The 14,991-nt window shown below is 43.7% G+C and overlaps 1 protein-coding gene across 2 annotated transcripts in view; it reads right to left on the reverse strand.

Moving 5' to 3' along the window:
• The window catches only part of B3GAT2 (beta-1,3-glucuronyltransferase 2), a 103,629-nt gene that overhangs the window by 59,797 nt on the left and 28,841 nt on the right, over positions 1-14,991 (reverse strand). For both annotated transcript variants that reach the window (XM_086316784.1, XM_086316783.1), the window contains exon 2: positions 6,951-7,095. In XM_086316784.1, coding sequence (XP_086172910.1) covers positions 6,951-7,095 — 145 coding nt within the window. The remainder of the gene's footprint in view (positions 1-6,950; positions 7,096-14,991) is intronic.

Genomic DNA, 14,991 nt, shown 5'->3' on the forward strand with positions numbered 1-14,991 from the left:
TCACTGAGCTGTTCCTCTATATTATCTAATCTACTGTTGATTCCTTCTAGTGTATTTTTTATTTCATTTATTGTATTCCTAAATTCTGATCCATTCTTCTTTATATTTTCTAGCTCTTTGTTGAAATTCTCACCATGTTCATTCATTCTTCTGAGTTTAATGAGCTTGTTTATAATTATCGCTTTGAATTCATTATCTCCACTTCGTTTAGTTCTCTTTCTGAGATTGTCCTGTTCTTTCATTTAGAACATATTCTTCCCTCTCCTTATTTTGCCCAATTTTGTTTATTTCTGTGTGTTAGGTGGGCTGGTTACGTTTCTTGATCTTGGGGAAGTGGCCTCATATAGGAGACGTCCTATGGGGCCCTGCAACCTGCTCTTCCCTGGTCTCCAGAGCTATATGCTCTAGGGGTGCCTCCTCTGTGGGCTGTGTGCCTTCTTCTTCTGTGGCTGGGCTGGCTCCTGTGAGTGTGATGGTGGGAGCCTGGACCCTGGCCTGGCTGGCTACAGGGATGTTCCTCTTGTGGGGCTGTGGGGCTGAAGGAGGGTGGGGTAACAATCTCACATGGCTGGCTCCACAATCCACGTGGGCCTTCAGGCTGGTGCTGGCCCAAGGACCCAGGTCCCCATGCAGCTGTCAGTTACATTTTTAATCAGTTTGTGGCAATCCAAGCGAGACCCAGGCCCCAATGCAGACCCCCAGTGCAACTATTACAACCTTTTTTAAAGCAGTGCTTCTCAGGCTTTCCTGGGTATGGCAGGGAAGTGGGTTTTCTGCTTCCTTCTCTCTAGGGATAGTGACTGTGTGTATCTGTCCCTTGAAAATGAGGTGGGAAGTATCATTTGTACAAGAACATCTAAAAGATCTTCCTCTTGTCCCACTAAGAATAAATGGATTATATGGAATCTAAACAAAGCTGTGGAATTTCAAGTTTTAGAATGAGAACAAACTGTCTCAAAGTCAGATCTTTATCTTATCAACCAAATCACTGTCACATAAAGATGTCCAAAAATATCAATAATTTGCCGAAAACTAGTTTGCAAAGCAAATTCATGTGTGAATAAAAGAATTTAGTGTTTCAAAAGTTGTTTTCTTTGAGACAGAAATTTTATTCCTATTTTAAAATAAGGGTAATTAATAAAAAATAAGCAAATCATTCATTTTTTATGATAGCTCTTATGCTTTGAAATATAATAAGGGGCTTAGAAAAATCCAACTATAAGTCATGTCATGGAGAAAAGTTTCCCAGAGATTTTGGCAGTGAAAGAGCATCAAATATCTTATCACTAGCCAGCCTAAATCACAAAACCCATGTGCCTTTCTTGAATTTTGGATATATCTATTTGTATCCAAATTCTGGAGGAAGCAATGCAAAACACTCAATGGGCTTACTGTTTACTGGATACTTGATCATCTACATAAAGTTCTTACAGCAAAATCCAGAAAGAGGTATCCATGTTATTTTCACCTTGAAGTTACCTTGCAGGGTGATGGGCAGAGATGCTCCTGGGAAGTTCAGGCAAGGCTCTGGGGACAATTAGGACCAGCTATCTGCTAGCTGGCTGTGTTAGCAGTCACACCCTTACTTAGAATCCAGCGACCTGGACTTTTGTTTGGACTTCCAAGGTAGGAAGCCAGGGAAAGGAGGAATTTATTAGAGAAGACCTGACTGGTCACTCACTCCCTCATTCTGCATGAGGAGGCCAAGTCCCAGAGAAGCACAAAACTTTTCCTAATAGTACCCAAGTCTTCTGCTCAAAGGGACACTTCTGAACAGAAGAAAAAAAAAAACCTTGATTCTCAAAAGACACGTTATAAGTCATAGTCAGTCATACTTTCAGAGCCACAAACTCAGACTGGATTGAGGAGATAACTCTTGAGGGGAAGGCGCCAAGATGGCGGAGAAGTAGGATGGGGAAAACACTTTCTCCCTAACAAATTCATCAAAAGAGCATTTAAACGTCGAGTAAATTCCACAAAACAACTTCTGAATGCCGGCAGAGGACATCAGGCACCCAGAAAAGCAACCCAACTCCTCGAAAGGAGGTAGGAAAAAATATTAAAGACAATAAAAGAGACAAAAGAGGGAGGGACGGAGTTCCGTCCCGGGAAGGGAGTCTTAAAAAGAGAGAAGTTTCCAAACACCAGGAAACCTTCTCACTGCCGAATCCGTGCCGAGCTCTGGAAGCACAGAGGACAACATAACAGGGAGAAAAAATAAATAAACAATTAAAACTCGCAGATTGCGAGCCCTACGGTAACTCCTCCAGCGGAGAAGCAGCGCAGACGCCTGCATCCGCCATCAGCAAGCAGGGGCTGGGCAGGGAGGCGCGGCGCGGGCTGCATCGCTGAGAGTAAGAATCTGGCCTGAATACCCTGAGCACTATCTGAGCGAAATAATTTGGGCTAGCAAACCAGACTGTGGGATATCTACCATGCGAAAAGCCAGCCCTAACCTAAGACACCGCCAACCCGCGCACGGAACAAAGGACTAAACAGAGGTAGCCGGCGGCAGACCTTCCCCCTCCGGTGACAGGCAGCCAGAGCCGGAAGGGGGCAATCGCAGCCCCAGAGAGACATTATCTATAAAACTGGCTTCTTTGCTAACTAAAACTTATTGGGGGTCTGGACGGTCAACATCTGCCTGAGAAGGTGTGCCGGTTTTACACCCAGATAACCAAGTGGCGGGGAGGCGATAAGTCGCAGCATTGGCGCTCGCCAAACACCTCATCACCTGAGCTGCTCGGACCTGGGAGGAGCACAAAACGCAGCCCCAACTGAGTCTGCGCCTCTGAGGACTACCTGAGTGCCTGAACCTGAGCGGCTTGGACCTGGGAGGTGCATGCAACCCAGGCCCAGCCTCGGATTGTTCCCGGCAGAACAACCTAGAGCCTGAGCAGTGTGGGCAGGGAGGCTACACGCGCCGTGAGCGGGGGCAGACCCAGTGTGGCTGAAGCACTGCGAGCGCACGCCAGTGTCATTTGTTTGCAGCATCCCTCCCTCCCTCCCCATAGCGCGACTGAACAAAGAGAAGAAATACAGCTCCACCCACCAGAACACCGACACAAGCTTCCCTAACCAGGAAACCTTGACAAGCCACCTCTACATACCCACACACAGCGAGGAAACGCCACAATATAAGAGAACTCCACAAACTGCCAGAATACAGAAAGGACTCCCAAACTCAGCAATTTAAACAAGATGAAGAGACAGAGGAATACCCAGCAGATAAAGGAACAGGATAAATACCCACCAAACCAAACAAAAGAGGAAGAGATAGGGAATCTACCTGATAAAGAATTCCAAATAATGATAGTGAAATTGATCCAAAATCTTGAAATTAAAATGGAATCACAGATAAATAGCCTGGAGACAAGGATTGAGAAGATGCAAGAAAGGTTTAACAAGGACCTAGAAGAAATAAAAAAGAGTCAATATATAATGAATAATGCAATAAATGAAATTAAAAACACTCTGGAGCCAACAAATAGTAGAATAACAGAGGCAGAAGATAGGATTAGTGAATTAGAAGATAGAATGGTAGAAATAAATGAATCAGAGAGGATAAAAGAAAAACGAATTAAAAGAAATGAGGACAATCTCAGAGACCTCCAGGACAATATTAAACGCTACAACATTCGAATCATAGGGGTTCCAGAAGAAGAAGACAAAAAGAAAGACCATGAGAAAATACTTGAGGAGATAATAGTTGAAAACTTCCCTAAAATGGGGAAGGAAATAATCACCCAAGTCCAAGAAACCCAGAGAGTCCCAAACAGGATAAACCCAAGGAGAAACACCCCAAGACACATATTAATCAAATTAACAAAGATCAAACACAAAGAACAAATATTAAAAGCAGCAAGGGAAAAACAACAAATAACACACAAGAGAATTCCCATAAGGATAACAGCTGATCTTTCAATAGAAACTCTTCAAGCCAGGAGGGAATGGTAAGACATACTTAAAATGATGAAAGAAAATAACCTACAGCCCAGATTATTGTACCCAGCAAGGATCTCATTCAAGTATGAAGGAGAAATCAAAAGCTTTTCAGACAAGCAAAAGCTGAGAGAATTCTGCACCACCAAACCAGCTCTCCAACAAATACTAAAGGATATTCTCTAGTCAGGAAACACAAAAATGGTGTATAAACTCAAACCCAAAACAATAAAGTAAATGGCAACGGGATCATACTTATTAGTAATTACCTTAAACGTAAATGGGTTGAATGCCCCAACCAAAAGACAAAGAGTGGCTGAATGGATACAAAAACAAGACCCCTACATATGTTGTCTACAAGAGACCCACCTCAAAACAGGGGACACATACAGACTGAAAGTGAAGGGCTGGAAAAAGATTTTCCATGCAAATTGGGACCAAAAGAAAGCAGGAGTCACAATACTCGTATCAGATAAATTAGACTTTAAAACAAAGGCTGTGAAAAGAGACAAAGAAGGTCACTACATAATGATCAAAGGATCAATCCAAGAAGAAGATATAACAATTATAAATATATATCCACCCAACATGGGAGCACCGCAGTATGTAAGACAAATCCTAACAAGTATGAAAGGAGAAATTAACAATAACACAATAATAGTGGGAGACTTTAATACCCCACTCACACTTATGGATAGATCAACTAAACAGAAAATTAACAATGGAAAAAAAAACAAAAACAAAAAAACATGTATCTATAAAGCTCACTAAAGCAAAGCACAGTAAAATGAGGTATGGCAATAAAAGGCGTTAAATTTATCAAATAAAAAAAAAAATAAAGTGCTGAAAAATTAAAGCTGTCAAAAAAAAAAAAAAACAAAGTAGGGGCAGTATTCTTTAACAATGACAATATCATAAAAAACAAAGAAAGGCTGTAAAAGTGTTCCAGATTAAAAGAGACTTTATCAACATGACAATGAAATGCAATATCTGATCCTGGACTAGATCTTGTACTAGAAGGAAAAAGTGCTAAAAAGGACACTGAGGGTCAGTTAACAGTATTAGAATACAGACAGTAGATTTAATAAAAGTATTTTATCCATGTTAAATTACTGAAGTTGACAACTGTACTATTACAGTTATTAACCGAATATCCCTATTCTTAGGAAATTCAGAAATATGTACTGAAGTATGTGGGATACTTCATGGGAATAAAAACCATGATATCTGCAGCAGGCCTTCCAAGAGTTTAGAAAAAAACTTTTTGGGTGGGGAGCAGACAAATAATAAAGAAATGGGGTGAAATGATAAGAACAAGTGAAAAATCTGGGCAGAGGTTATATGGATATTATTTGTATTATTTTTGGAACTTTTCTTTAAGCTTGACATTAAAAATTAAAAATGTGCAAAAAAAAAAAAAAGAAAGCACAGCAGAGACAAAAAAAAAAATATCAGCATACACAAAAGTAGAGAGATAGTATAATGAACCCCCATATTAAAAAAAAAAAAAAGAAAGGTGGGGGAGAGAGGAATAAATTAGTAATTTGGGAGTAACATATAAAAAAAAAAAAAAAAAAAAGGAGATAACTCTTTTGAGAATCCTTGAGACTTTCCAAATACAGCTGACCTGCCTCTCTGTCTGCCTTCAGGAAGATGCTTTGGTTGAGATGCCAGCTCAGCTCTGGGGCTGTAAGAGCTGGGGGATGAGGAGTAAGGCTTGGATTGGAAGAGCAATGGAGAGGTCAGGATGCAGGGAAAGGGTCTGGGAGAGGAGGATCAGGGAAGGGTCACAGACCATGACACATGGTCCCCAAATGTGTGCACTCAGGAAATGTGGAGTTAGGATGCCCTAGCTTGTCTTTTCCCGTGATTCAGGGCAGTGGAACAGCCATCCACAAGGCTTTCCTCAGCAGCTTTATACCTAGTCCCCTTCATGGTCTCACTCCCTCAAATTTATAGTACTGTCAGAATTAAAGTGATGAAGCCAGTCAGAACACAGCCTTCATCCCATCACAATTCCAAACGTAGTGATTCTGACTACAGCTGGGAAATAACACACAAAAGATTGACCAAGCCCAGGCTGACAGAGTTCTGTTTCAGACCTGAAGATGGATGAGATCAATTTTGAAGCAACTCTGCCTTCATCTTCTAGGTTATAGATGTCAGTGATTTTTTTTTTTTTTTTTTTTGCCTCTAAGTCTTATGTTTCAAACTGCATCCTTCTAGAGTAATCACAGGCATCATTTTATATAACCCCTAGAAAATGAGTCACTTTGTGATGAAGCAGCATTTTAGAATTTGTGGTCTACTGTAGGTTTTATTCAATTTAGTTGGTTGGTCTTCAACCAACGTCAAAGACAGTTTCATTTCAAAAACTTCAGAAGACAGTTATATTTAATGTTAATCCATGTTTGAACAACCAGTCATCCAATTTTATATTTTAGTTACTAAATGTATCAATAAGCCCTAAATGTATCAATAATCATTAAAATGATTGGCTTGCCTATACCATATGCCTGTTCCATTTACCAGTACACGGGATATGTTACACATGGGATATATTATATATATTATACATGGGATATATTATAACACATGTGATTATATGATAACCAGTACACATGTGATATATTATAACCAGCTGGACTTGTAGACAAAGCACAGAGAGGTACAGGCTGCAGAGCCTGTGAAGCCTGGGCCACGTCTGGCCCCCACCAGCTCTCCTCCCGCCAACCCACCCCCCTGGAAAAGGGATGGCTGATGGCTGTATGGACAGGTGACAAAATGGAATGAGCGTTTTCTAATCACTCCCAAAATTGATTTCTCCTTGAATTACCCAGAAAGCCTGCTTTGAGGGTTTAGTTAAATAGTTCATCGGCTGAACGTAATACAGTCTAGAGTTGAACCGAAGCAGTCTTTCAAAGCGGGCCTCCTCTGGTGCAGATATACACTGGAGAGACAGCGGGGACAGTCCTGCAGGAGCAAACCCCGCCATCCACATGCCTCACCTGCCATGTCGATGGCGAAAGGCCTGTCTGCTCTCCAGCCAGTGTACCATCCCACGACTTTGCCATTCTCCACCAGCGGACGTTCATAGCGCCGCCCACCGACGAGGCCCACCGGCCAGACTGAGACCTTGCGTGTCGTTCTCATCTACAAAAGCGGAAAGAGATGTGGTTGAGGGTTCCTTAGGGAAAAGACCCTGAGAGGAGGAAAGGAATGTGAGCCACAGAAGAAACAGGGGGAAAGGGGAGTGGAGATGTTCAAAAGGCGCAGGTTTCTGAACAGAGCCCTCCTGCTGGTAGACGGCTCCCTGATTCCCTGCTGGGGACCACTGTCCTGTGCCATCGTGGACTCAGTCAGGGGCTCAGGGCTGAGAGATAAAATGGGTCAGTGTCTGAACATCGCTCACCTCCTTGGAAGCTAAGTTGTGGCCATCAGATATTGTCTACTTGTCTCAAAGCTGAATCTGCAACAATACTCTGTACCTCCAGAAGTGAGGAGGCTGGCTGACCCCCAGGGAACCGCACGTCCAGTAACAGCAGGAGTTCCGCTCAGAGAAGTCACAGGGCTTGGCTGGCTCTGATTTTGCATCGTGACAGACACAGAGAGGTCTTGTCTGGGAACACTCATAATGGGATCCAGATCCAGAACAGACACCAGGCACCCTCCGGACTGACAGAAAGAAAAATGTACCCTAAAGTCACCTGCCTTTCAAAGGCAGTTTGGCCAAATTAGAGAGGCATGCCCCATGCCAGTGGCTGGAATCTCTGGTCCTCTCCAGGTACCCGCTCTTGTGCTTGGTGGGGCTCTGGTCAAAGACAGCCCTCAACCAGAAGTTATCTCCTAGATTTCTTTAAGGGGAAAGACGCAAAGTTCACAAAAATACAGTCCTCTTCTCAATTCACTCCACCTTCAGACCCATCTCCTTGCACACTGCAGAAAACGGAGACATTTCCATTTTTTCATTTGATATCTCAAACATGCCAAGCATACTGAAAAACCAAATTAAATCTAATACATGTTTTTCTTACAGTGACAAAATGGCCTTGTGTCTCACAAGGCACGAAAATAGTGCTGTGTCCTTTTTTTGATATTTCCTTAAAATGCCTGTGATTTTTCAGCTCCTAAACTTCTTTTTCCTGGAGCACTAAATGTTGAAATGTGGAAAGCTGGTAAGCAGACCCCATCTCAGACTTGGGTGGGTGTCCTCCTGACAACACATAGGCTGTGCCTGCATACAGCAAAGGCTGAAACATTCTTGATAAGGATGTAAGCACCATGTGATACCTGATATGTGAGTCATGTGTAGCAAGAGATCAGGATGAGCTGTGCTATGAAGAGGTACCTCACGGGCAAAGAGGCAGACAGACAGGAAAAGAATGGAAGGAGACAGGAAACAGGAAAAGAGAAATTTCCTTAAAGAGTAGAACACACGTAACTGGGAACACTCCTACAGGGGCTAGGAAACACGGCCAGACGGGTTCAATGCCTGGTTTTTCACTTTAAACAGGGCCATGAAAAACGTGAAGGATTTTGCCCACAGATTCCAGAATGGCCTAGGGTTCTGGGTAACAAGATGAAACACAGAAGTGACTCTTCACACTTCTGTGCCAGTTTCATGCTAGAACATGCAGGGTTTGTTTGCATGCTCCAAATTCCCGAGAGTAGCTCAGACCAAACATCTGTTCATATTTTATTTTTTCAGAGGATTGGGTGCTAAAGGAGAAGCAATGACTATTGAACACAGGTGATGTGGCAGGATTATATTTCCAAGCATGCTAAATTTTAAAATGTCAGTCATTTAAATACAGGCAGCACATCATATCCACAGTTGGTGGAGCCCACAGATGCTGAACCTGTGGATAGGGCGGGTCCAGGTTGGCACTTGAGCATCCTCAGATTTTGGTACCCGCAGTGGGTCCTGGAGCCAATCTCCCATGGGTACCTAGGGATGCCTGTAGTCTACAGCTTCAGAAAGATCCAGATGCTTTTGCCATGTATGCATGCCTCTGAGATTCAGTGTGGAATCCTGCATCACACAGCCTTGCAGTACAGGACCATTGCATTACAGAGTGTGCCAGGCATTTTACAGGAAAATAGCAGAGCTATTTACAGAGCATCTGCAGGTCACCCCAGGGACCCATCTTTGTTCTGCACCCTTTTCATTCCATCACTGCTCCTTAAGGAGTCCTTGGCAGCTACGTTCTTTTCTGAGGGGAGGGGGATGTAATGATGACTGTTTCTATTATAAGTAAAATTTTCCTATAACTAAAATAATTTCCAATATTTAAAAGCTTTCCCACTTTCTTAGCACAAAGCAGCAGCTATGTCACAGCACAATTCCAGGTGCCTGGTGTGAGCTCCAGTTTGAAATCGAGGAGTAAAGCGCTGGATGTTAAGAGAGTGAGGAAGCACTTTGCATATTAATAAGATTCACAACGTTAAGACCAGGTCTGGCCCCCAAAGGCATTTTTGTCCTCTTTATTCAACACCAGAGCCACACTCTATCACTTACTCCTCCCGCTGTGACTCCCAGTGAAATGGACAGGACTCCCAAGCAACCAGCCCAAATCATGAGCAGACCCAATGGCTGGAGGACCACAAGATGTGTTAGGTACATCTCCACACTCCTCCAGTCTAAATGCCTTCAAACTCCCCAGGGCAGGGGGTGCTGGTTTGTCTGCATCTCCTCCAGGAGAGCAGGGAGGCAAGGAACTGCCCTGACTCCACGTCTGGTGACTCTTACCAGCAACCAGCCCCTGTTTCTTTAAGCCAACTTTGTTCCTGCAGCTTTAAGCTACAAGGCTTTGGTCCCTGTCTGGGAGACAGCTAGCGGCCAGCTGCAGGACTGGAACACTTCAGATCACACATCCATTATCATCAGAATGCCCTTAGAGTGAAACTGAAAGTTAAACAAGTGTCTGTAGCTTCCTTTAAGACCTACTGGTAAGTGAAAGTTGTATTTATTTTTTTCCAAAGGGAAATGAGCAAAATCCTTGATCTTACGAAACATGAAATGCTATAGGCAACCTCAAGGAGTAGAATTACAATAAAGAATTTTGCATCCCATATCCTTCTTTTTAAACTAATAATTTCAGTGGCAAAAAAGCCACCCCAAATCCACAATAAAAAAATCACCCTCAGTGTAGCAGAATCCACATTTAGAACTAAAGACAGACAGGAAAGAGAGCTGCAAATATGATGAAGACACAGCAAGTGTGCACCTGGAGCCCAGGGTCCTTTCCAATATTGAGCATAAACACCCGGTATTTTCCAACAGAGAAGCTATGTTTATATGATCCAACACATCCATAAATTTTCTTTGGAACAAGTCTGAAAATTAGCATCATGTCTGTTTTCTTTGTTGCATCTGATTCACCATCCATTTCTTTCAACTAACAGTTCCTTGGCTCAGCTCTATTCACTCCACACCGTGTCCTTCACATAACTGGATATTGCCCGGGATCTTTTCTCTTTTTTTCCAGATAATTTTGATTTCCATACACAACCATTTACAGAACACGAACTTCTGAGGGGCACAAGCTAATTACTTAAAGGAGCTAAGAATTCTAGAAGCAGAAATGCCCCTAATGTTATATATTCAACCCTTCTCTTGTGTCACTGGGTAGAAGGTCTAGAAGACCACACGTCACATCTCTTCACACCTCCTGTATCTTTCCACTAAATATCAGTCACATACCTCATATGCGTCCAGTGCCAGTCCCTGAGTGAGGTAGATGAGGTCCGTGCCTATGAAGCCAACGTTCCGGGAAAGAAAAATCAGTAACACAATCAATTGCAAAACAAGTTACTTAAATCTGATGCTGATAATGGCTCTAAGGGGAGCAGATGGTGCTGTGAGGTTCATTTCCGAGACTCTGATCTGGTCTGGGACCCGCTGAGGCTTCCTCTGGGACATCGACCAGAGCTAAGCCCACAGCACGAGAAGACTGGCCACCATGGACACGAAGTCTAAGACTTTGCAGGAAGAAAGCAACTCAAGTGCTTCAGGCCGCAGACAGGAATGTTCCCCTGCCTTCCTTAATAAAATAGATCATTTCGGACAGTGGCTGCTGGGAGCCAGGTTTCCCACTGCTGGAGTGAGAACTTACAGATGGGAAAAGAGAAGACCAGCATGACCCAGGTGGCTGTGGATGAGAGCTGGAGATGTCAGTATGCACTCATGTTTAGCTTCATATAGAGAGGGTTATATATGGTTATAGTTTACTATAGAGACGGTTATAGATAGGGCTTCCCAGGTGGCTCAGTGGTGAAGAGTCCACCTGCCAAGCAGGATCCATGGGTCTGAAAGATCTGGAGAAGGAAATGGCAAGCCACTCCAGTACTCTTGGCTGGGAAATCCTATGGACAGAGGAGCCTGGCGGGCAACTGTCCATGGAATTGCAAAGAAGTCAGACCCAGCTTAGAGACTAAACAACAGCAATAGATAGACACGTGTGCACTCTGGTTAGTACACACGCAGTTCCTTGCTCTGTCAGCTGAGGGGCCTGGAAGCAGTGACCTCCCCAGCAGCACCGAGCCCACCTGGCTCCAGATCATGGTCCCTAACACCATGCTCTAATAAAGAGAACCAGAGCTACTTGGAGAAGCAGCTGACTCCAGGGCTGGGGCAGAAATATCCACGATGATCCTGGGCATCTTCAGAGCCAGAAAGCAAGGGAACATTAAAAAAGACAAAAACAAACAAAAAGTACACATTGATGGGGGCATATAAAAAGGCCCACAGGAGTCTACCAAATGGCCAAAGGTGGAACACTTTGATCAACAAAATTAGATTACAAACTACAAAATAAACACTAAACACAAATATAACTGAAGTATATAAACAAATGGTTGAATACATCAGCACATGGGGAATATACCAACTTCCCACGCAGAAGAACTGCAAATTCTGAATGTAGGTGGCCCTCCTCCCAGCCAAGGAGGTAGAGCTGACTCCCAGCTTCTTTGGTGTGGGCTGCATAGTAACTTCCTTTTAGAGAGATCAGTGTGGAAGAAACTTCACAGTGGAGAAACCTCAAGGATACCGTCCACAGTTTTAAGTCATGTGCCCTTGATATGCTGCAAATGGCACTGTCTCTCCATGGGCTTTTCTAATTTCTGTGGATCTTTCTAATAAGATAAACCAGGGCTCCTTGGAGAAATGGCCAATTCCAGCACAGAGATGGGAAATACAAAAGATGAGCCTAAATCATCCTGCAGTGCCAGAAAGTAAGGAAGGGTTTAAAAGGCAAAGATCCCACATGAACCCACATCTGTGAGGGTCTGTCTGAAGAACACAGCCAGCTGAAAGAGCTCCCAGTGACTAGAGAAGAAACAATGCAAAATAATGAGCTATACAAAAGTGTAGATAGCATGTACCCTTAACCTGATATTATGGAAATGACACTTTTCTTCCCCCAAATCCATAACCGTATTCTAATCATGAGGAAAACCTCAGAAACACTTCAGTGGAGTGGCATGCTACAATATACCTGACCAGTACTCCCCTAAAGTGTCAAAGTCATTAAAAACACGGCTTCCCTGGTGGCTGAGGTGGTAAAGAATCTGCCTGCACTGCAGGAGACCCAGGTCCAATTCTTGGGTCGGGAAGAACTCCTGGAGAAATGAATGGCTACCCACTCCAGTATTCCTGCCTGGAGAACTGCATGGACAGAGGAGCCTGGCGGGCTACAGTCCGTGTGGTTGCACAGAGTTAGACAGGACTGAGCAACTAACACTTTCAGTTACACTCCTCCAAACTGTCAAGGTCATCAAAACCAAGGAAAATCAGAGAAACTATCACAGCCAAAGAGGAACCTACAGAGACATGACTGAATGTAATGTGGTGCCCAGAAAAGGCTCCTGGAACAGGAAAAGGATACCTGGTAGATACTAAGGATATCTTAATAAAGAATAGACTGTAGCGAATTTGATCCATTCATTACAACACATGTAACACATGTAACATACTGATATATAACATTAGCAACAGGGGAAACTGGGTGTGTGATATGGAGGAACTCTCTCACATCTTCTCAGTTCTTCTGTAATTCCAAAACTGTGTTAAATATGAAGTCTGTTTTAAAATTTTCTTTCCAGAGCACCTGGAGTCACTACTCCTTCTCTATCCGGCCCTGATGCGTAGGGTATGATGTAGACTTATTCTCCAGCCTAGAGTCAAGTTCTCACTCACTTTTTCTGCCCTCAGTTACCGTGTAGACCAGAGATCACAGCGGAGCATTTGGCCACACATAGCCTGAGAGGAGAGTCTGGACTGGCCTGTACAGTGGTTTTGCGTTTTAAATGGAGACGTAGTAAAGCCCCAAGCTGTCTGGGCTCCTTGACGATCTGATGCACTGGGCTGGAGTCCTTTATAGTTACAGCAGCTAGATTGCAGCAGCACCAGGCTAGCCCTCCCTGCTCACCCCGGTCCCCCTCCACCCCCTACCACAGCCCCCAAAGCTGAACCTACATGTCTGTACTCACGGGGGACAGTCCTCCCTGCAAAGTGGGCACCTGGAAAACAGACCAGATGAGCCACAAGTACAGTAAATCCCTACATAAGAATGAGTTCCACTCTGAGAGCATGTTCGTAAGTCCAATTTGTTCCTCAGTTCAGTTCAGTTCAGTTCAGTCGCTCAGTCGTGTCCGACTCTTTGCGACCCCATGAATCACAGCACGCCAGGCCTGCCTGTCCATCACCAACTCCCAGAGTCCACCCAAACCCACGTCCATCGTGTCGGTGATACCATCCAACTATCTCATCCTCTGTCGTCCCCTTCTCCTCCTGCCCCCAATCCCTCCCAGCATCAGAGTCTTTTCCAATGAGTCAACTCTTCGCATGAGGTGGCCAAAGTACTGGAGTTTCAGCTTCAGCATCATTCCCTCCAAAGAAATCCCAGGGCTGATCTCCTTCAGAATGGACTGATTGGATGTCCTTGCAGTCCAAGGGACTCTCAAGAGTCTTCTCCAACACCATAGTTCAAAAGCATCAATTCTTCAGTGCTCAGCTTTCTTCACAGTCCAACTCTCACATCCATACATGACCATTGGAAAAAACATAGCCTTGACTAGACGGACCTTTATTGGCAAAGTAATGTCTCTGCTTTTGAATATGCTGTCTAGGTTGGTCATAACTTTCCTTCCAAGGAATAAGCGTCTTTTAATTTCATGGCTGCAATCACCATCTGCAGTGATTTTGGAGCCCCCCAAAATAAAGTCTGACATTGTTTCAACTGTTTCCCCATCTATTTCCCATGAAATGATGGGACCAGATGCCATGATCTTCGTTTTCTGAATGTTGAGCTTTAAGCCAACTTTTTCACTCTCCTCTTTCACTTTCATCAAGAGGCTCTTTAGTTCCTCTTCACTTTGTGCCATAAGGGTGGTGTCATCTGCATATCTGAGGTTATTGATATTTCTCCCGGCAATCTTGATTCCAGCTTGTGCTTCTTCCAGCCCAGCGTTTCTCATGATGTACTCTGCATATAAGTTAAATAAGCAGGCTGACAATATACAGCCTTGATGTACTCCTTTTCCTATTTGGAACCAGTCTGTTGTTCCATGTCCATTTCTGACTGTTGCTTCCTGACCTGCATATAGGCTTCTCAAGAGGCAGGTCAGGTGGTCTGGCATTCCCATCTCTTTCAGAATTTTCCACAGTTTGTTGTGATCCACACAGTCAAAGGCTTTGGCATAGTCAATAAAGCAGAAATAGATGTTTTTCTGGAACTCTCTTGCTTTTTCGATGATCCAGCGGATGTTGGCAATTTGATCTCTGGTTCCTCTGCCTTTTCGAAAACCAGCTTGAACATCTGGAAGTTCACGGTTCACGTATTGCTGAAGCCTGGCTTGGAGAATTTTGAGCATTACTTCACTAGCATGTGAGATGAATTCCTGAGTCCAACAAAGTTAGCTGTGGTATTCAACTAATAATCGTGTATATAATACTGTACTCTAGGAGACATATAATACTTTTTACACAAACAGATACAAAAAATAAAACACCTTTACAGTACAGTACGTTGAGAAGTATAGGGCCTG

Source organism: Bos grunniens, chromosome 9, assembly GCF_055505025.1.
Source record: "Bos grunniens cultivar Pamir isolate PY7600 chromosome 9, Bosgru_T2T1.0, whole genome shotgun sequence".
Taxonomy (NCBI): Eukaryota; Metazoa; Chordata; class Mammalia; order Artiodactyla; family Bovidae; genus Bos; species Bos grunniens.